General features: G+C 32.9%; 1 protein-coding gene across 4 annotated transcripts in view; it reads left to right on the top strand.

The window, feature by feature from the left end:
• Positions 1–1,004: 1,004 nt before the first annotated feature.
• Positions 1,005–23,962, top strand: part of LOC106460817 (nucleolar protein 4-like) — an 88,982-nt gene continuing 66,024 nt past the window's right edge. For 3 of the 4 annotated variants that reach the window (XR_002610848.1, XM_022387620.1, XM_022387618.1), the window contains exon 1: positions 1,005–1,757. Coding sequence is in view for 3 of the 4 variants with exons in the window: in XM_022387620.1 (XP_022243328.1) it covers positions 1,338–1,757 (420 nt within the window). In the remaining variant the exon portion in view is untranslated. The remainder of the gene's footprint in view (positions 1,758–23,962) is intronic. The other variant, XM_022387619.1, reaches the window with a different exon arrangement.

The raw sequence follows: 23,962 nt of genomic DNA, 5'->3' as shown, positions 1-23,962 counted from the left end.
ACGTGCCCCTCAACAGCTGGTAAGTCCCTCACATTTATCATTCACCCCACAAACTACCCTAAAATTATCACCCTCAGCTTTCACCAGCCGGTTTTATCCGAGATCAAACGGGATGGTAAAAGTAAAAATAAGACCACTTCGTGCAGATCCATACGCCCACGCGTAGCTGCCACGTCTCGCGCTGACAAACCGTTACACATGTGTGTCATTATGTAAACCCATGTGACTTATCGAACGCCATTTGCTACTTATTGACAGAGTTTCAGGCACGCTATCACTAGAGGGGCTGTTTCACGTTTGTATTGCTTTCTATTATATATCATCCACGGGTCGGGCGTGGATTCTCGTTGGCCTTGTGCTTTTCACCTTGCAAGGCACAGAAAATCCTTTCTCGGTAAATCAATAACTCCTGAGGTACGCTGGCAAACTAAAACCCCCGCTTTTCGTCAGGGTAATCAATCACCATGGTATCAAGCAGAAAAGTTGAGGGCCAAAAAATATTGGGATGAGGTGAATTTTACAGCTACCTGACGTATCACTTAAAACCATAGTGAGGCCGTTGCAGTTGAAATTATTGACAGATTTTACTTCTCATCATCTTTTCATGTCCTGCCCCATGTGATAAGAAACGCAATAAATGTTATACTGCGCGAAGAGAAACTTTTAGAGTTATTAAGATTCCTGTTTGGGACATACGTCTCTTGATTATCACGGGTGCTCATAATGCAACGTATAATGATTTTAACTTCACGACTACATTAACTAAATCAGTTTAAAACTAAGATTTCAAAAATAAAACCGCGGTATTCACAGGATTAAAACAACGAAAATGGGCAAAAAAAAAGAATAAAATTCACTTCTTATAAATTAAAGATAGAGGCAATAGAAATCAAAATAGATGTAGGTTTTCAAGACACTTGGATTTGGGATATTCCATGTTTGGCTGATAGGGGTTGAAGCTTGTGATAATAGTGGGCCTGGAGTACACAAGCTACTACGTTCTGATATTCTAGAGTGTGCGGGCGGGGCAGAAGGGACTGCGTAAAGGTTCGATAGCACAAGGGCGCGTGCAGATCTCTGAGTGGCTGACGGGCCTAGTTGTGACGTTGCTGCACTAAATGGAGGCGTAGTAGTAGAGAAAGATCATCGTGCAGCAACAATCCAAGCTCTTCTGAGATACCAGTTAAAGCACAGTAGCACTGTTTTTGTTTTTTCGTTCCTTGTCCCCAGTTAGTCCCTAAAACAGAATATCCAGATTCGTGTTTAAACCGGTCTGGTCGGCATTCGGGACGTGGTCTGCTTCGGCCCGTGCTGATACAACAGTTAGCCATCAGCGTATGGAAAGACGACACAATACGCGTCATGCGGCTGCTCTAGCAGCAGCGGCGGCTGCGGTAGCTGCTTCCTCCGTCAGTCCAGAGTGCCCCGATTTAGAGAAAGAGAAGGAAGAAGACCCCCCTACAAGTCAGAGCTCAATATCGGAAACAGTGGATATGAACAAACGAGAAATGTATGATAGATTTAAGTGCTGGGCCATGAAGACTTACGGTGATAGTGCTAAAACCAAGACAGTTACTCGAAAAAAGTACTCAAGAATAATGAAGATATTAAAAGGAGAAGAACACAGCAATGCTGAGAACTCCAAATTTCGCTTTTGGGTAAAAGCCAAAGGATTTCGCATTGGTCCTCCGACAGGCCAAAGATCGGAAGGAGGGCGAAGTGACCAGGTTCTCTATGTACCGTGCACCAAGCTGTCTGTAAGTCTTTCGTCTTATAAGTTGTGAATGTCCCGTTATTTATTTTGTTGTTGTCGTTGTTGTTGTTGTTGTAAAAAAGAACTAAGATAGAGAGTGAGAAAAATTTTACTGATGTATTTTTTTCGCTTTTCTTTCTGACAGTTCAGTATATGTATAATCTTCACTTTAATCTGAACAGTTTTGAATTTTAATTCATAAAAAAAGCTTTGATTTTAACTCCATCCCAACAAGTAGCTTTAATTTTAACTTCATTCTTACAAGGAGCTATAATCTTAGTTACGTCCTATAGAAAACTATAATCTCTGTTACATTGTAATAAATAGCTGTAAATTTAATTTCATCCTAATAAACGTCAGGAATCTTAGTCCCAAGTTACTAAATAACATTAGTTCCATCTCACTAAACAGCAATAACATTAGTTCCATCTTACTAAACAGCAATAACATTAGTTTCATCTCACTAAACAGCAATAACATTAGTCCCATCCTACTAAACAGCAATAACATTAGTTCCATCTTACTAAACATCAATAATCTTAGTCCCACCTCACTAAACAGCAATAACATTAGTTCCATCTTACTAAACAGCAATAACATTAGTTCCATCTTACTAAACAGCAATAACATTAGTCCCATCCTACTAAACAGCAATAACATTAGTCCCATCCTACTAAACAGCAATAACATTAGTCCCATCTTACTAAACAGCAATAACATTAGTTCCATCTTACTAAACAGCAATAACATTAGTCCCATCCTACTAAACAGCAATAACATTAGTCCCATCCTACTAATACACTATATTTTAACCCCATCTATTTATAATTCCATCCCAACAAGCAGATATTCTTCCAAGTTCTTTTTGACTTACGATCTGAGTTTTAAACTTATACCAACAAATAGTTATAATTTTTCTATTGTAAAAAATAGTATAATCATATAAATAAATTGAGACATTCAGTTGTTTTTATTCAGCTACTGCCAAAGTATTCATTAAAACACAAAATTTCCATAGTCACATGCTCTCTATACTAAATGATAGAGAGAGAATAAGATGATGTAAACTATAAGGATGTTGTTATATTTAGTTAGAAACAAAAATGTGCTAGAAGAAATAATTAGAGTTTCATGATACATCTATTTTAAAGAAATAATTAGAGTTTCATGATACACCTATTTTAAAGAAATAATTAGAGTTTCATGATACACCTATTTTAAAGAAATAATTAGAGTTTATGATACATCTATTTTAAAGAAATAATTAGAGTTTCATGATATGCCTATTTTAAAGAAATAATTAGAGTTTATGATACACCCATTTTAAAGAAATAATTAGAGTTTCAGGATACACCTATTTTAAAGAAATAATTAGAGTTTATGATACACCTATTTTAAAGAAATAATTAGAGTTTCATGATACTTTAAATACTTTATGATTAAAACATTTCTATTCTGTTTTTTCTTCTATTAATGCTTTTCATAAATTAGATTTGTCACTTGAAAAAATGTTAGTTACTGCCAATATCAAGAAATCACAATAGTCTAGTTGCAGGTGTAATGAATTATACAGTAAGATAACCAAAACTCCAACCGAAGTTTTCCAGAAAGCCTGGCTCGGCCTTGAGATCTCAGATTTATTGATTTTTATTTCTCAAACTTTTCTCCTTTCTGCAACATGTGGTCGTTAGGTGATGGGCTTCTCTGCTTGTTCTATCCTTGATAGATAACAAATGGCGTATTTCCATGACCTCAGGAAAATATAAACAAGTAAAGTACACGTGGTTTGACTAGCAGCGTTAGATTTACGTAGATTAAACTCTTCTTTGGTATACTTTTACTAATGTAAGATAATTCTGGATTTGTTGTGCTACAAATAACTTGTATTCAGAACGTTAGTAACTTTCAAACCGTCTACAGATATTATTATGAATTTAGTCATTGTTCTAAAATATTCCAACTGTTTCATAAAAAATACATATATTAAACGTCTATGAACTAATAAAAGTACTTGTAAAGAACCTATCCATCTATCTATTAATTTGTTTGTCTATCATTCAATCTCTTACACAGATATCACTTAAAGTTGTACAGTTTGACCAGCAGAATATAAAAATATAATTTTCTCTGAAATTATAGCATTTTAATGTAAAATTACTTGTAAAACCCGTAAAACACTTGACTAAAAAAAATTAAACTTTATCGTAATATCGGTTCTGATGAGAGAACATAAAATGGATTTACAGTTATTGAAAGTAGGGAGAAAGTATAGCTTTCAATAAATAATTTCTCTTTATGTTTCCATCTGATCAAATGTTTCCTTGTTCGATGTTCCCACAGACAGTTGTTCGGTTGAGATTGGCTGTAGTTTATGATTTCAACAATTTATAAATGATAACTAACTAGTACCCTTCAGGTAAACCTTAAGATTATAAATTAATATAACAACCTTAAAAAAAACGGAAAATAAAGATATCGCTTTAGACTGGAATATTTCGAAATAATGCTGTTTTAAAGAGATTTGAAAGTTTTTTTTACTGATGAGTTTATAATTTCACTGAAAGTATAGTGGAATAGGATATATTTGAAATATGCAATAAAGACCGTTCTTCTTCAAGATCAACTTGGCTCTTCTATGAAGTCCACTAAAAGAGCAATACCGAAGAAAGTGTTATTTTATATATTTGAATACAGTACGTGTGAAATTCACAAATTCTGTGCACTTGAGTTTTGTCATAAAATTCATAGTAAAACATGTTCTACGTTATGCATTAGGTTGTCATGGTGACGAGGTTATCATTTTAAGCCTGAAGGTGCTCTGTGTCGAGCGCCACATCAAACAAATTGTTTTGCTTAGGGACTGTTCCTTATATTATTTGTGGGACCCTGCATGCTAAAAACGCTGTGCTGAAAAGATTTCTCACTATTATAAGTAATATTGCTAAAATATTTCTACTTAGTTCTAATAGTAAAAAGATCTTTTGACTTGTTTTCTTTTGAAAACTTCATAAAAAATAAAAATAGCATTTAAGAATTTATTGTGTGTATTTTGAGAACATTTCAGATTAAGTTTAGTTCAATTAATATCATAACAAATAGCCACTTTGTGTGCTAATAAGCACAAGCATAATCTGTTGGTAAAGCTTAATAGAAAAGATAGATCAACTCACCTGAGAATTACTGAACCAGCGACGGTTTCTATAACAAGGGAGATTTTCAAAAGTTATTTAGTTAAAATGAAAACCCGAACAACCAAATTTTATATATATTTTCACCCTTTACATCTTTTCCTTACTTTGCTTTAACTTTTCTTGGAGATGTTTTACACGGGATAAATTTGGGTTCTGATCTATTCAAAGTGTAGAAGTTAATGACAAATACTCAACTTTGTTCTTACACTTAGAAGCCAGGCGTGGCCCTTTGGTTAGCTTGCCCGGATTGCGAATCTATTCGCGTCCTGTTGTCGCAAAATACATTCCTCTCACAATGAGACCGTGAGTTGACTGTGAGAACGATGATCAAATCCAACATTATGGTCAAACAAGAGAAATCAAAGAACTGACGGTTGGTATTGTGGACTATCTGTCATCCCTCTAGCTTATCAGCTCAAAACTAGGAACAACTTTGAACAGAGAGCTATTGTGTAGCTTTACGTATAAATTATAAAAAAACAACAACAACCACATAAGCGACTGATAATTTTATACAAAATTAAAGATAGTTATTGAAGATTACAAGTATAAGATGACCATATTCAGACTCAAACATATTTAAAACAAGCTAATAAAAATTTCTAATATACTTTTCCCTGCTTTAATGTGTTTAAATTACTCTGTTTCGTTGATGTTAAATGTTTTCCTATCTTCCAACAAATCAACACAAGGCTGGAAATAATAAATTTGAGCTCTGGAACTTGCTTCAGACTGAGACATCGATATTGCAGGTTTATAAGATCTAAAGCCTGAAAATGATGTTTCAAACTATGTGCAGTACACGTAAGCTCTAATTCATTGCTAAATAAGATACATAGTTTGTTTGCTACTAACAAATGTCACTTTAGATTTGACGAGGTTCTGAGCTGAACAATATTTCGTAAAATCCGTCTCGAGACATTAAGAGTGATTATGTACGCCCATCATATGCTCTTTAATATTGTTGTAGAAAAATTTTACGAATTTTAAGTGTGGAAAGTTTAGGTATACATATTTTGGGCTCTGAATTATGACCTCCATCAGAACGATGCAATTAATAGAACTCTCCTGATAAGCAATACTTAACTATTAAATGTGCCTTTACTGAAACTTCTCAAATTATAAAAGTCTTGATATTCTTTGGTTCAACTAATGAATGTAAGAGAATTGGTTGTACAGGAAAGTGTGAAGAGAGAAGAATTAGTTGTACAAAAATTGTAAACCACAGTTGTTTTTGTATTAGCAAGCGTATGTTAGAGATGTTTGTTGTGCTCGTAACGTTTCATAATGGTTAAATGACAGCGATGTAATGTTCAGGGAACAGTTGGTGAATGTGTTGCTTGGAGGACAAATGCGTTATTTGTAGTGGGAAGTTGGAAAGTTAAAATACACAATTTATTGTGTTAATAAGTGTAAAACAAAGTTAGCGCTTACACTAGAATGTGTAAAATATAGTTTTTTGTTGTACTGAGAACGTAAAAAGCCGATTAACCAGAAAGTGTTAAGAACATTTGTGGACACAGTTGTTTATTGTAGGAGAAGTGTAAGGTAAAACTGTTGGTGGCTTAAGAAATACACGTCCTTGGGTTTTACCGCAAAGCTTACACACACCTGTTGGTTTTACTGTTAAGTGTAATAATAGTTTTGGTTGTAGTGTGAAGTATATTTGTTGGGTGTACCACAACAATTTGTAACGAAACTAATAAGTGCTGATTGTACTGGAAATTCGAAATCAAGTTTCACCAGTAGTATGAGTTGAAGCAATAGTTGTTCAGTAACACTGAAGCAACTTTACCAAAACGTTCAATGAACCTCTGGTTTTCTTGAAAAATTTAAATCAAAATTGTTAATTTTTTTTTTGGGAGGATATCATAAAATTGTTGACTCTATTGAAATTTTAAATATCTAAAGTACTGTTATTGGTTGTACTTGTAAGTGTAAGTCATGATTGTTGGTTTGAAAAAATAATTTTTGGCTGTACTTTCAGTTATAACTAGCAGCTATTAGAGATAGTTATAGGTTGTACAGGAAAGTGTAAAAGAACACTTAGAGAGTGTATTGAGTTTGGAAGGCAAAATTGTTGGTCGTACATGTATTGGCTGTACTGAATTGTGTAAAGTTTTGTGACTTACTAATTGAATCATACTGAATGTGATACGCAATTTTATTACTTTTAATATATGGTGAAGATCGCAATTTTTGTTCGTATGATGAAGTGGAAAATGTAGTTATCTGGTTGTGTTGTAAAGTGCAAAGTGTAGTTATCTGGTTGTGTTGCAAAGTGTAAAGAGCAGTTACCTGGTTGTGTTGTAAAGTTCAAAGTGTAGTTATCTGGTTGTGTTGCAAAGTGTAAAGAGCAGTTACCTGGTTGTGTTGTAAAGTTCAAAGTGTAGTTTTCTGGTTGTGTTGCAAAGTGTAAAGTGAAATTGTTGTTTGAGTTGTGAAGTGTTGAGCACAACTGCTGTTTATTTTGTGTGGTTAAAAGCACAGTTCTTTGTTTGTTTGTTGTTAACAGAAAGCTAAACAATTTGTACTGTGGCTATTACTGGTATAGATACCAGGATTTTAGGTTTATAGCCCTTTAAACTTACCGCTGAGCCAAAATGAGCAATTCTGTGTACTGTAAAGTATTAAAAGCAGTTGTTGGTTGTACCTGTCCTGTGTTATGAAAAGGGTATTCACTGTTTGAACTGTAAATGTACTTTTTGGTTATATTGTATAAATTACAGTAGTTTTAGGCAGTTTAAGAGGTACAATTTAATGTTGGTTGTACTGTAAAGTGTAAATTTCAAATGTTAGGTGTGTTTAATAGTGAATAGCACAGTTGTATTTTATATTGTATACTACGTTTGTTTTTTATACTGTAAATTGAAAAGTGCATTTGTTGTTTTTATTCTTTTTAATGTTGGCAGTACTGTACTAGTGAAAAGGACGGTTGTTTCTACTGAAAAATTAGTTTTTGGTCATGTTGTAAAGTGTAAATCTCAGTTGAGTTTACAATATAAAAGGTAAAATTCAGTTGTTAGTTGAGATTTATACTGTAGACCATAATTATTTGTTGTGTTGTAAAAATTAATGTACAACTGTTGTTTTAACTGTATAAAGTTCAATTGTTAGACGACTCATGTGATGAAAAGCATAGTAACTGCTGTCGTACATGTTTGTAACATACAATTATTGGTTGGACTGTAAAATGTAATTATTGATTGAACTGTCTGGTGCACAGCTCAATTGTTTGCATTTTACAGTGAAGAGTCATTTGTTGTTTGCATTGTAAAGTGTAAAGCGAACTGTTGATTGTACTGTAAAATATAAAGTACTGCTGTTGTTTACATTGTTTTTATAGTAATTATTTAACAATTTGTTGTTTTTATCGGAAAGTGTCAAAGAAAGATATCAAGTTTAATGCCACTGTAAGACATAATTACTTCTTGTACTGAGCATTTTAAATCAAAGACATGTATTACCTAAGTGATTATAGTACATTTGTTGTTTTAAATGATAAGTGTAAAGTATAGGTTATGGTTCTATAAGCAAGTATTCACTGATGTTACATGATGAGGAAGCACCTTTGTTTAAAAATGGAAAAGATAGGTGTTGGTCCTATTGGCAAGTGTTCACTTAGGTTCCACGATGAGGCAGTACTTATGTTGAGAAATGGAAAGCACAGACGTTGATTTGTTTTAGTCAACTGTTGGATACAATTACCATTCACAACCAAGAAACGATAAACTAAAAATGTCAAAAGCGTTAGGTGAAATATTTCTAGTTAGGTTTTATTCAAATCCTAATTATTTTTAATGAAGAAAATCAACAAAAATATATCTAGTATTTGGAGCTATCAAAAAATAAAACATTACTTTTTTATGTATTATACAGTCTGCATATATAGATATAAATTGTAATTTTTGAGAATGGAAGATTATTAATCCATTAATTCATTAACTCAGCTTATTATAAAGCTAAGTCTTGATCAGAATGTTTTTCTCATTTAGCGCTACAAAAGAAAAAATATGTAAATTAATAAAACTGTTTTCATTTAAGGTGCAAATATTTTCTCCATTGTATATTAACAGATGAAGCTGGGTATACTAGAATGAAATATTATTAACAACAAAAAGTGTAAGTTTCATTTGGTTGTTGACAAAAGGGCGTGAACCTGTAAGTGCAAATTCATAAGTATAAGACAAAATTGTTGATTTAAAAACATTCCCTGTTAAGTATAGGGAACAAGTGTTAGTTTAAAAGTGTATATTAATAAGTATAAGACATTATTTTTGGTTTAAAGTGTACCCTGTTAAGTATAAGGAACAACATTTGGTTCAAAATGTACCCTGCTAAATATAAGGAACAACTGCTAGTTTAAAAATGTACCCTGCTAAATATTAGGAACAACTGTTAGTTTAAAAATGTATCCTGGTAAGTAAAAACTATTGATCTGAAAATGCATGTTAAGTAGAAGACACAATTATTGTTTAAATATGTACCCTGAAGGTCTAAGTGAAGTGTGAACCAATACGAATAAGACACAATTGTTACTTGAAATGTATAAGCCAATAAATGTAAGACTTAACTGTTGGTTTTAAAACGTGAATCGGTAATTGTGAAATACGTTTTATGGTTGAAAAAAAAAGAAGTGACAATCAGTAAGTATAAATTATTGGTTTAAAAGTTGTATCGGTTAGTATGAGCCACAGGTTATTGCCAAGAAATTTGTATGCTAATAAGAGTTCGACAAAATTAATACTTTTTAAAAACATTTATTATAAAATTGAGGTAAAATTGTTTAGAAAGAAACCGCAAAGATGAATGAAGTGCGTTAAGAATGCGAAGAGTTAATAGCAAGATAACTTGACTTGTAAAATTTACTATGCTCAAATATACAATAATAAGACGACGTCGCCAGGTAGATGAATTATCCATTATGCGTAATCCATGTATAACACATAGTACGCTGAGTCCCACGAATGACTGCGATACAGTGGACTAGAACACTCGTGATGTTAGGGGGATGATAGAGAACCATAGTTGTAGACACCGAAGCAGAACTATGGATGAAGCAAACAGAGCCTGTTGGAAGATCGAGAGTGCTTTTCGGGCATTGCATCAAGTTTTTCGATCGATGCAGTGAATTCGTTCAGGCCAGGATGACCAAGAAATGGGTACATCAACTGGAGCGTGGCGGTGCTGTGCTTATCCGTTAGACTGAGATTCTGCCAGCTGGGATAAGTTGAGTTACTCTCACAGTCTGCAGCTTCCTCAACTATTTACTGTTGGTTGAGCCACAGTTTGCAGCTTCCTCAACTATTTACTGTTGGTTGAGCCACCTGAATATCATTTACAGTTTTGGGATCTCAGCTGAGTTAAAAAAACACATAAGCACAAATATAATAAATGATAATAACAAAAACACTTCTATGATTCATTTCTGTTTCATTTATCTTATAGCACTTGTTTCTCCATTACCTATGATAACAGCCATTGGACATCTTTTATGCTAACAGAATTGTTAGTAATTAGGTAACAGTATGGGTACACAAATTTTAATCGCTGTTATTAGATAGAGAGTACAGGACAATAACAAAAGAAGGCGATACTGGTATTACTGCTGAAAATATATAGTTAAATTCGCTTAAGTACAAAGACATGTTAGGAAAACAATATAAAAAAAAGTATGATCTAGAATTGATGTATATTGCCGTACATTGGCGTGCGTATTTTCCTCTTACTCAATGACGATCTCCAACTGATGTTCGTGCTTTACTATTGGTATATTAAGATGTGGTGTCAGTGTTCGTAGACTTCTTTTAAGAAATGACGATCTGATATTGTTGTGCCCATTTTCCTTCGATTGAATTAATGATAATTGATACTGATGTACTTACTTTCCTGCCCCCACCACAGTGGCACAGCGGTATGTCTGCGGACTTACAACGCTAGAATTCGGGTTTCAATACCCGTGGTGGGCAGAGCACAGATAGCCCATTGTGTAGTTTTGTGCTTAATTACAAACAAACTTACTTTCCTCCTATTGAATGACGACCTGGTATTGAGTTACATTCTTCTAACAAATGAAGATCTGGTACCGATCTTAACATTCATGTTTTGTGGTTTACATAGACAATATTCCTGTATTGAATTAGCTGGATGTTAAAAATCCAGTGCCTACTTTACGGTGTCTGAGACAAAGAACAAAGTTAAAACAAAAGGTTAATTATTTCAAAAGTGTAATGTTTTGCTAGTAGCTATCGTTGGTGATTTTTGTTTGTGTTTTTGAAGTAAATACTTAATGTGGACATTTCGTGTGGTTAAATATTAAGTACGTCAGTGTACAACATCACTGTCTGGAAATATTTCTTAATAACATTACATTATTCAGCTATTGTTGTTTTGTTTGATGATAAGCACAAAGCTACACAATGAGCTATATGTGCTGTGCTCATCACAATGAGACCAGGTTTTTAGCGTTATAAGTCTTCATACTGACTTACTGCTGAGCCACAAGGGGTGATATTCAGTTATTGTGTACATCTCTCCAAGAAACTAGTGCAAACGAGGGAAACAATGAAATAATGCCTGAAGCTTTTTATTCTTCACTTTCCCAACGTGATTTTTTAACGATTGCACGTGTATTACTGCATGGTCGTGTTATACAATTGTATGTGCACTTGACTCATGGCTACAGTATTTACAATAAGCACTTTGAGTTTGGATCAAAGTTTCAACGTGGCCACAAGGCTGAAAAGAAAAACTTCAGTGACAAAAAGTGTAAAAAATATTATTTTCCTTTTGTTAATTTCTTGAAAACTCCTCTTAGATTTTTTCTTTGTTATTGGGTTCAAAAAATAAATTTAATTTCAACCAATTTAATTCGTGGTAAGTGAGTATTAAATATATATTTTTCTTTTGTAAAATGTGTTATAAATTATAGTTTCAATTAAAGATATTATTATGTTTTTGGAAGATCAAATTTAAAATAAAATTTAAATCTCTTTTGCTTAATATAATATGTAATTTTTTTAAAAAAGTGGTTTCGTGGTTAGCATGCTTAAATAGCTGGCTTTCTCTGGCTTATCAGTTCAAAATTTGTGTACCTTTGCGCGAAAATTCTGAAAAAAAAACAGTTGTTGAAACCTATATGTATATGTTTCAGTTTCGACTAATTAAAACCATCTTCACGAAGCACAAAACTTTTTAATTAAAGAAACATGTTCAAAATAAACTTGTTCTTAAGTAATTTTGTAAAAAATATATCCAATAGCTAAAAGTGAGTTTTTTCGTTAACTTGTTAAAACGTAGGTCAGGTTAATCTTCGCAAAGAATTGTATAGTTTTTGACGAAATTCCTAAATGAGAAACTTAAAACCGTATAGAAACATGGCGTTATTGCTTGTAAGGGATGAACGATACTTTATTTCCTTTCCCGAAATTTTGTTATTTTTGCATCTATAACGATCGGAGAGACTTTTTCAATTACACATATTTACATAAATTAGGCCGCTTTTTTTTCTACGATTGTAAATATTACGCTGCACTGACAAAAAACAAACAAACCCATTCTATCGAAAAGATGGCAATAAGTTATATTCTGTATAATAACTTTGACTTCTTCTGTTTCCACTTCAATATGTTGCTTTCAAGAACTTTTCACAAAAACTGTTAATTCAATAGCGTGTGTAAAAACAGTCCAGAGAGAATCGAGAAATAAAAGTATTTTTAATATATTTTTTTGGGGGGAAAAACTGTTTTTACATTTTTCTTGAAGAAAAATACAGACAAATTCTCTCCATTCAGCTCGGTTTGTAGCCAACAAGCGCTAATAAACTTAATATAAAAAACAACGTGAGATGCAATACTCGGTTATACGTACAATATTTATATTGTATGTTTTTATTTTATTAAGAGTTTACAGAAACTCACACACAATAATTATAATCAACATGTAAGTTCACTTATTTTAGCTCAACAGGAAACTTCAGTAGTTGATATAAAAACGAACTGGGTTAAGAGCGAGATACGAAATGTATGCATGAAAAACTCAATATATATACTTTAGAAATGCTCAAACTTGTCAGTTTCGTAAATTATTTTTATAATCAGTTTGTAGTTATTTTCATAACCAGTTTTGTAAGTTATTTTTATAACCAGTTTTGTAAGTTATTTTTATAACCAGTTTGTAAGTTATTTCTATAATCAGTTTTGTTATTTTTACAATAAGTTTTGTAAGTTATTTTTATAATCAGTTTTGTAAGTTATTTCTATAACCAGTTTTTAAGTTATTTCTATAATCAGTTTTGTAATTATTTTTATAATCAGTTTGTAAGTTTATTTTTATAACCAGCTTTGTAAGTTTATTTTTATAATCAGTTTGTAAGTTTATTTTTATAATCAGTTTGTAAGTTTATTTTTATAACCAGCTTTGTAAGTTTATTTTAATAATCAGTTTGTAAGTTTATTTTTATAACCAGTTTGTAAGTTATTTCTATAATCAGTTTTGTTATTTTTACAATAAGTTTGTAAGTTATTTTTATAACCAGCTTTGTAAGTTTATTTTTATATCCAGCTTTGTAAGCTTATTTTTATAACCAGCTTTGTAAGTTTATTTTTATAATCAGTTTGTAAGTTTATTTTTATAATCAGCTTTGTAAGTTTATTTTTATAATCAGTTTTGTAAGTTTATTTTTATAATCAGTTTGTAAGTTTATTTTTATAATCAGTTTTGTAAGTTTATTTTTATAATCAGTTTTTGTTATTTTTATAATTAGTTTGTAAGTTATTTTTATAATCAGTTTGTAAGTTTATAATCAGTTTTTGTTGTTTTTATAATCAGTTTGTAAGTTTATAATCAGTTTTTGTTGTTTTTATAATCAGTTTTGTAAGCTTATTTTTATAATCAGTTTTGTAATTTTATAATCAGTTTTTGTTGTTTTTATAATCAGTTTTGTAAGTTTATTTTTATAATCAGTTTTGTTATTTTATAATTTGCTTCAACACGAAAACACTGAAGTATTTTCTTGATGCTATTTTGTTTGTTTGTTACAAAGTCACACAATGGGCTATCTCTGCTGTGCCCACCATGGGTATCTAAATCCAGTTTTTGTGTTATAAGCCACTTTGCTTACTCCTACGTCACTAGATGCTTTCTAGATGCTATTTAATATTTTAATTTAGAGTTCAGTTAATAAACTTTTAAATTAAAGAGGGAGAGAGAAAGAGGCAGCGACTGTTCAGAAAAACAAAACAGACGCTAGCCGTCACCTTGACAACATACATATTGAAATAGGGAAGCACGTACAAATTATGGTCACAGTTGACAAACCAATTTTTAGCTGAGATTGTGAGAGCTTGTGGTCGACACAAGAATACATAACACTAACATCTTGAAGTACGAAATAAAGTAACAGCCTCTCAGGCTCGAGCTTTCAGCATGTCAACAACAGCAGAAATGAGCTGGGCAAGATGTTTCATAGAACTCTATCGATCTTATGAACTTTACTTCCTGGCGGAGGTATTCAGGTCGGCCCATACATCGCGCCTTTCGACATGGCACCTAGAGGCACGAGCTTGCTCATGAATTCCAAACGTGCATGGATCACTCTATATCCACATACTCTTTCTTTTGTGTATGGTCCCTATGGAAGTTCAACTTCGGCATCTGATTGGCTATCTAGGCTTTAACAAAGCAGTTGGATTTCCTGCTACATCGAACTCCGGATTTTAATTATTTAGGAGCACGTTGCTCGTAACGAGAAGAAAGGAGCCTCCTGATGAAATAAGTATTGTGACGAGGATTACGCTTCTGTGCCCTTGACAGCGTCTTATTACCCACGTCGCATTTTCTCAGGTTCATTCTTTTCCAAGGAATTTGAACCCCTGTAGAGCTAAACTCTCTGCCATACACTACAGTGCTGTAAAACTGCTGCCTTTACAACGTATAACTCGATCTGGCAAAGGCTCGCTCGCTGATTAATAGTTGTAAGTATCGTTTTATTAACGTTTGAGAGGTAATGAAAATAGGGTGAAAGTAAATACTAAAACTATATATAAACTTCTTTACCTTCCAGACAAATTGATAAATAGGTTTAATATATTATATCATTATGAATACCAATTTAATTTGGGAATTATGTTTTATCTGCTATTTTATCTAACAAAAATGTTATTCTTATTTTTGTATACTATACCAAATCAAGTAAAAGATAAGTTCTACAAAAAATGTAGACTTGGTTAACACTTTCCTCTCGACAAAACAAAAACAGTTCAATTATTTAAGCGACTTAATTCTCGTGTGTATTTAAGATATTTTAAAGTCAATAAAACGAATAACATTTTTATTTATTTTAGATGAATGGCTGTGGTAAAACTAGCTTTTTTAAAAAAAACAAGCCTGCACATTTGTTGCTAAAAAAGATGTGCGAGTTTTCAAAATAAATGGAGACAACTAATTCAAAACTTTGTGACGCGCTTGTTCGAGTTTCGGTTGTCTGACGCTGCAGACACGTAGTAAAATATTTAAGTAACACATTTTTAAAATGACGTGAACGAGTAGAAATAGTACTAATTGTTCGTAATGATACATTAAGAACCACTTTTCTATACGTCGTGTACTTTTAAACATTTTGTTATCACGATACACATTTTAACAGCTTTTCATATTAATACTTGCAGCCCATTAACAGCTTTTCATATTAATACTTGCAGCCCATTAACAGCTTTTCATATTAATACTTGCAGCCCATTTTAATTTCAAGTATATCCGTACAGCTGACATTCGTTCAAAACCCACTGTAAAGTTCCATCGGTCTCACTCTCTCCTCTACTCTTTCCAGAGAACGCTAACTCAGATGCTTCTCGATCACCTAGTTTATTTGAATGATAACAAAACAGTGGGTTATATTTTCCTGCATTTATTGACTTGTCGAGTTTCTATGGAAAGTTAACCTTTTTGATTCTAGCGCAGACTTCCACCGTTTGAAAAATATATTAGTATTGGAATATTACTGAAAGCTTATTAATGTACCGTTCTCAATACAACTCAATTTTCACATTTATGATAGCGGTGTTACCATCTCGATATATTATACAACCTAAATAATGGTTATTCCCTTCCAAATACAACCTTTTTTATAGGTTAGTTGTTGAAAAATCGTTGGCCTGTCATATCAAATATTTTTAATCACATTAAAGTGCATTTACTAATCCAATCAAAAAGAGTTATCCTTAAAATATTCATAAATAAATAAAAAAACATTTATTGTCATGAAAATACTGATGAACAAGCCTTAATTGATCATTAAGATGCACCAAACAAATCTGTGTATATTGCCATTAAATAAACACGAAAGATTAGGTCATACTAATCGTTTTAGAGCTTAACAAGCCAAGGTTTTGAACACTATTGCCATAAAAGAGAATCACAAATCATAACTAATCACTATAGAACTTTACAAATTCAAATTTGAACATTGTTATAATAGAAAAAAAACTGATGATCTAATCATAACAAACTCGTACATAACTTACAAAAACATGTTTATATATTGTTGAAAAGGAAAGCACTATTGTTATTATGATACAACTTATTGACACAACATTTATATACTGTTGTTATGGTCAATACCGATGATGAATCATAACAAATCATAAATATTCAAAACTAGAACCGTATTTATATTTTTAGCATTTCTAACGTTACTTTAATCATAAAAAAGCTACATTTCATTCTAAGATAAACGAAAATAGGACGGATGTTAAAAAAACGAAATTGGATAAACTATTAGAGAATTAGATCTTGAAACATGTGAAAGAACATAGAACATGAAAAAAGAAAGAGTAAGAGAACAAGATAGCAACAAAAGAAATGAAGGAAACAGAAAATTACAGAAAAATAATTGGTACTAAGCCTAAAGGTTCGTGAGTGATTCCATTTCTAGTTGTATTAATCGCATCCTGTCATTTAAAAAGTATGACGTCAAAGTAATGTTGAAAGACCAAAGTCATAGTCTATATCATTACATACATTGCTTTGCTGTTTCTCTTGTAAATTTAAAAACGTTACATAACTATGAAAATGTGTAGGATTTCTACTTTTCTTAGTTTATTTTGTTTGTTTTGCACAAAACTACATAAAACTAATTGCGCTCTAGTATTGAATCCTGAATTTTTAACGTTGTAAGACTATATACTTACTGCTGAACCAACGGAGGAAAAGGAGGGTTCGAGTGTTTTTAATTAACTCTTACTTCTGGCATTCAGTGTAAACTATTATAAAGAACAAGTATAAACGTATGAACATTAATTACGTGTATTTCAAAAAGCATGGTGATAACAACTTTGAAAATTACCAAAGATTTACAAACAAAAATACTCATACAAACAAAGAATATATATATATATATATATTAATCTTAAGCCTTTTATACGTTGCATTTAAATGGAAAGTCCTACCTGTAAATTTAGTAAACTGCTGATAATGGTTGAAATAAAACGGTCAGTGGTGATTCACTCAGACTTCCTAACAAGCTGTTGGTTGGAATGTAGCGGTCAGCAATGATTTCCTTCAAACTTCCGTAATGAGGTAATGGTTAGAATACAACGGTCAGTGGTGATTCACTCAGACTTCCTAACAAGTTGTTGGTTGGAATGTAGCGGTCAGTAATGATTTCCTTCAAACTTCCGTAATGAGGTAATGGTTAGAATATAACGGTCAGTAGTGATTCACTCAGACTTCCTAACAAGTTGTTGATTGGAATGTAGCGGTCAGTAACCTGAGTGAGTCACTACTGACCGTTATATTCTAACCATTACCTCATTACGGAAGTTTGAAGGAAATCCCTTCCTAACAAGTTGTTGGTTGGAATGGAGCGGTCAGTAATGATTTCCTTCAAACTTCCGTAATGAGGTAATGGTTAGAATATAACGGTCAGTAGTGCCTCACTCAGACTTCCTAACAAGTTGTTGGTTGGAACGTAGCGGTCAGTAATGATTTTCTTCAAACTTCCGTAATGAGATAATGGTTAGAATATAACGATCAGTAGTGATTCACTCAGACTTCCGTAATAAGTTAGAGATTATAAAGACTTTCGGATATTATGAAACAACAGACTAAGCCAGAAATACCATCTTACTCAAAGTCACAAAAGAACGGTTTTATGAATTCCTGACTATCAAACTCTCTGTGCTAATGAAAACTGGTGTGGATTAAAGTTGTCAACTAGTCATCTTATATAACAAAATGCGAGCTACTATGCTTTTAACCGCTATAGTACAACAAGTACTTAACTACCTTTAAAATTTTGGCAATCAAATTAACACAAAAACACACCTATGTAAACCCAGAGCTATCATAATAAAACGAAGTACACAGTCTACCAATAAGAGGTTTAATATGGATGTCCACTAAGGACAAGCATCGCAAGGAATTTTCGACCTCCCCTGCGGCCTTGGCGGATATTGCTAGTTCGTGTTCAATAACCTAGCCTACAGAGGATGTGAGACTTGAAGAGAGAGACGAGTAAAGGTGGATTTTCCTCTCTTCCTGTCCTCTGAGGCTCTCATTAAAATCATCCATGCAAGAGAAAACGGCCTGAATCCTGTATTGATCCAAGTTGGTGAGCGGGTTTTTTTTTGTCAGAGGCCAATAACTAATTAGTAGGCGTTACCTAGGCAGTCTTATATTTAGATAATTAGAAAATTCTTAATAATTTTCATAAACAGAGTATGCAGAAAGGGTTAATAGAACGTATTAACTATCAGTATACATATAAACAAACATATTTATACCGATTACTTCGAAGTTAACATAAAAAACCCTGAATATTTTACAATGCATGTTTATTCACATATGGCAGTGTTCAAGGTATATCCATTCATATCAAGAAAATTTCTTTTTTTTTCTTTAGTAAGTTAATATTAGAAATAATTTATTTTGAAGGATCAGTTCTATAAAATAGTGAAAATATTTTATTAACTCACCTTAATATCCCTTTTGTTATTTAAGTAACGAACCAGCCTTTATTAAAGACAAAATGAAATGCATTGTACAAAACTATTAAAAGCAACAAAACATTATAAAAAGGTTGCAATGGGGAATTACATTTACAAGAAATATGAAGGTAATGAATAAATAGGAAGTGGTTTGCGGAAGATGCCAGGAACTTAGTTTCCGTATTTTGTCTTCATAATCACTGTCGTTAGTCAGAAAACTAGCACCTAAATTACACTAGCGCACGTGGTATTTCTACTGACAGAGAGAGGTTGCACAAAGGTAGTAGAAAGGACAAGAAACGTAAGCTATCTATAGAAGAAACGGAAGCTATTATAGTTCATCTACTGGTAATTAGAAGGTTGCAGTAGTTTTTACTTATCCAGTTTCACGATCCCCAAGTTAAAAGTGTGATTTAGGAATCGCGAAGGTCATGTGGTTATCGTGAACTGTCAAGTAAAAACACAAACAAAACGATTTTGTTATATGAACAATATTCGTGAATGTTTTGGTGTTTTAAACCCGTGCAGACATTTCATTCTTAGTGTCTATGCGTGTCTGATACCCGTATTATAGTTGCTTGTTAATGTTCACTGTAAGTCTTTTTAAGCTTGTATAGGTGAGCCTCTCATATACTATCGTTCTAGTGTCTGTAGCAGTTGGTCCGGGTTACATTACCAGACTGGTGTCTGAAAAGGTTTCATGCATTTTTCAGCGTCGTCTTAAAAGGTGATCCGTTAAAAGTTTTTTGAAACTCATGTGAAAGACAAAATGAATTGTTTTTGCCTCCCGTGAGTGTATTGCCTTAATTAGGTTCATGAAATAGTGTGAGAAAAATAGAGAAATGTCACTACTTTACTGTGAGAATATTCTTTCAATAAAATTCTGAAAATAATGTAAGAAAGCACTGAATTGTTACTAATGTCTGTAGGAATATTATTTTAGCAGAGTAGTGAAACATAGGGCCAGATAGAAGGGAGTGCCAAGTGGGCCATTGGCCCGGGACTCAAGCTTAAAGGGGGGGGGCTGAAATTTAGAAACTTGATATTTTTTGCATTCGTTAAGTTTCGCGACTAGTTTTTATGTGCCTCTCAATCAGCCAAAATGTGACACACACTCAGTTTACAACTGCAAATTATATATAAAATTATGTTTCACTTTTCTTTTGGGCTAATTTGGGCATATTTTGTTTTCATGTGTCATCATTTTTTTTATCATAGCCAGGGGCTTTAAAAGATAGAAATGTCCCAAGCCTCTCTGAACCTCTGAGAGGACCTGGTGATACAGTATGACATAATGACGAACTGTTACTAGTTCATTTGGGAATATGAATTTACTAGAGTTCTAAAATAATATGCTATACTAACGAATTGTTATTAGTTTCTATGGGATTGTTGCTTCATCAGAGTTCTTAAACAATATGGGAAAGAAATGACTTGTTTCGAATTTCTGTGGAAGTATTATTTTAGTAGGGTTCTAACTTGGTTCTAATTTCTCTGGAAGTATTATTTTAGTAGGGTTCTAACTTGGTTCTAATTTTTGTGGGAATATTATTTTAGTAGGGTTCTAACTTGGTTCTAATTTCTGTGGGAATATTATTTTAGTAGGGTTCTAACTTGGTTCTAATTTCTGTGGAAGCATTATTTGAGTAGGGTTCTAACTTGGTTCTAATTTCTGTGGAAGCATTATTTTAGTAGGGTTCTAACTTGGTTCTAATTTCTGTGGAAGCATTATTTTAGTAGGGTTCTAACTTGGTTCTAATTTCCGTGGAAGTATTATTTTAGTAGGGTTCTAACTTGGTTCTAATTTCTGTGGGAATATTATTTTAGTAGGGTTCTAACTTGGTTCTAAAACAACGTGATAAAATAGCGAATTATTACTACTTTCTTAAAATAATCTGAGAAATTTGCGAAATGTTACTACTTTCTGAAGAAATAATAATTTAGTAGAAGTCTGAAACTCATGTGCAAAACATCGTAAAATATGTCTACTTTCTTTTAAATTGTTATTTCATCATTATTCGCAAAACACTGTGAAAAACAGGAAAAATTATTTCTGCTCTATCTGTTTGTTTTTGTTTATCTAGAATTTCGCGCAAAGCTACACGAGGGCTATCTGCGCTAGCCTTCCCTAATTTAGCAGTGTAAGACTAGAGGGAAGGCAGCTAGTCATCACCACCCACCGCCAACTCTAGGGCTACTCTTTTACCAAGGAATGGTGGGATTGACCGTCACTTAATAACGCCCCCACGGCTGAAAGGGCGAGCATGTTTGGTGGGACGGGGATTCGGACACGCGACTCTTAGATTGCGAGTCGAGCGCCTTATCCACCTGGCCATGCCGGGCCGTGCTCTATCTGAGTTTTCCTTCAAGGGTTTTCTAACATTCATATAAATAACATAATGAATCATATATATATTACCTTTAAGATATTTCATCAACAGCTTTTATTTGTTTGTTTGTTTGTTCGTTTCGAATTTCGCGCAAAGCTACTTGAGGGCTATCTGCGCTACCCGTCCCTAACTTAGCAGTGATAAACTAAAGGGAAGGCAGCTAGTCAACACCACCCACCGCTACTTTGGGGCTACTCTTTTACCAATGAATAGTGACCATCATATTATAGCGCCCCCATGGCTGAATGGGCGAGCATGTTCGGTGATAGGAATTCGAACCCGCAACCAACAAGCGCTTTAACCACCAGGCCATGCCGGGCCTCATCAACAACGCTTCGAAAATAAATGTTTAGAATGTGACGAACGGATTCCATTCTATTTGAAAATTCCTTCATCGGGATCCTTAAGCCCATGAACATGCCATTCCATATTGTCTTTCGTCTTTAAGAGTCATCATTCAATGGGTTTCTGAAATTCATGACGAGAAGAAGCCAAATTGTCTTGTTTATAAAAAGTATTCCATCAATGGTGTGCTAAAATATTCAATAAAATATATTAAATTATCTCTAGTTTGCTAAAATAATTCGTCAGCAAGACGCTGAAACTCACGAGGAAAATTAATTTAGTAAACTCTGTGAGTCTATTCATCTAAAAGATACTGTATTTCGCATGCGGAAAATAGTTACTTTTTTTTTTACTTTTTTTCTGGGAGTATGTTTTTTCAATTAAAGCATTTAGTATTTGTTTACAGTGTATATAATATAGTGAATTATTTTCATTCTCAAAGAGAATGACTTCAACAAGGTGTTAAAACTCATACAAATAAGACAACTTGTTTTTGTCCAAATTTCTTTAAAAGAATTCTACAAATAGGGTACACAACAACGCAAATGGCTTCTTGTTTATATAAGGGTTTTTATAGTGTTGCTTTAGCATGTAGTGAAGCTTTCAATTTTCTGTGAGAGCATTTCCTTAATAAGTTTATAAACAAACTCGAGTGGAGTTTGAAAAAAAAATATAGCAAATTATCTCTCTTCTGAGAGAGTGTGTTTATGCAGTAAGACTTTGAAACGGTGATAAAGTTTTGAAACTTGGGTGAACAAATTAGAGAGCTGGTTCTACTCTGTGTAAATACGTTCTTACAAAATGTGATCTCACTCTATATAAAGAAATTTCTTCCATATGATTTCCAGTTATTTTCCATAATGTTGCCATTTTTACACTCTGTGACGACAATCGTTTACATCGGACTTTTAGTTTTTGAATAGTCCTTAAATAAAATACTGAAATTCACATGCTGAAAACGTAGGGAGAGTAATCCTTCAGTAGAATATTCTGGGCTTCGTGTAATGGAAATGTCGGGTGAATAACCCTTCAATATAATTCTGGGACTCGCGTGCTGGAAATATCGAATGAGCGATCCTTCAATATGATTCCGGGCCTCAAGTGATAGAAATATCGGGTGTTTAATCCTTCAATAGGATTTTGGAACTTTGTGCTGGAAATGTCGGATGATTAATCCTTCAAGAGGATTCTGGGATTGGTGTGCTGGAAATGTCGGGTGATTAATCTATCAAGAGGATTCTGAGAACTTTATGCTGGCAATTCTGAATTGTTACTCACCTTTATAAGCATTTCTAAAGTGGGGTTTGGATAAATATGGACTAGTTCCTTCATTTCAAATTATTGTTGTTCTATCACTAGGATTCTAGGAATTCGTACGAAGAAAATAGGAAGCATTTTGTGCTGTCTGTGGGAATTTGTTCAATAAAGTTCCAACATTCTCCTACAGAAGAACGTGAATTTTTATATACTCTAATTGTATTTGTTCACTAAGGTTTTGAAACTTGTGTTCAGAACATTCTGAAGTTTGTTCTTTTATTCTCTTTAACAGAATATATTCAGAAGATTTCTGAGGCTCGAATATAGGACGTAGCGATTTTTTTTAATTCTCTGTAACTATTTCTTCCGTAGAGTTCTAAACGTTTTGTATTTCTGATTTATACCCTGTTGGCGTGCTACTTCAAACTGTAGTACTTGAGCGAAATATCCCCTATTTTTATAAACAATTTTGTTTAGCCCAATGTTATACGATGTTGCAAATAAAGGATAATTTCTTATTCTAGGACTAGAAAGAGATGTTCCTAATTACAGAATAAGCTTTCCAAATTCTTAAAAAAAAACGATTTTTAATAAATCAATAGCAACACGATACTTTTTATGCACTTATCTGTAGTTATCTATACGGTTGATATCATTGTGAATAACTATGATAAAATGTTGTTTTCTGAGTTTATATTCGATAGGCTTCTTTATGATTTACTAAAAGTATAGAGGAAATAATTAACATGATTATTAAATAGTTATTCCCAACCAAAAATGCCTCGCACTCTAACTTTAATCAATAAAAATTCAAACAGTTTCTTAAATTGGCCCTCGAGGACAATCACTTTGTTTTTAATGGTCATGTTTAGGAAAAGGTAGATGGAGAGGCGATGGGATCACCTGTAGGTCTGACTCTTACAAATAGTTTTCTGTGTTATTGTGAACGTCAATGACTGGATAACTGCCCCCTTTATTACAAACCAGTATTGAATAGAAGGGACATTGATGATACTTTTCTACTCTTTCACAACACTGATC

This window comes from Limulus polyphemus, unplaced genomic scaffold (assembly GCF_000517525.1).
Source record: "Limulus polyphemus unplaced genomic scaffold, Limulus_polyphemus-2.1.2 Scaffold842, whole genome shotgun sequence".
Taxonomy (NCBI): domain Eukaryota; kingdom Metazoa; phylum Arthropoda; class Merostomata; order Xiphosura; family Limulidae; genus Limulus; species Limulus polyphemus.
The sequence above is the reverse complement of the archived record's forward strand: the minus strand, read 5'-3'. Positions and strand labels throughout refer to the sequence as shown.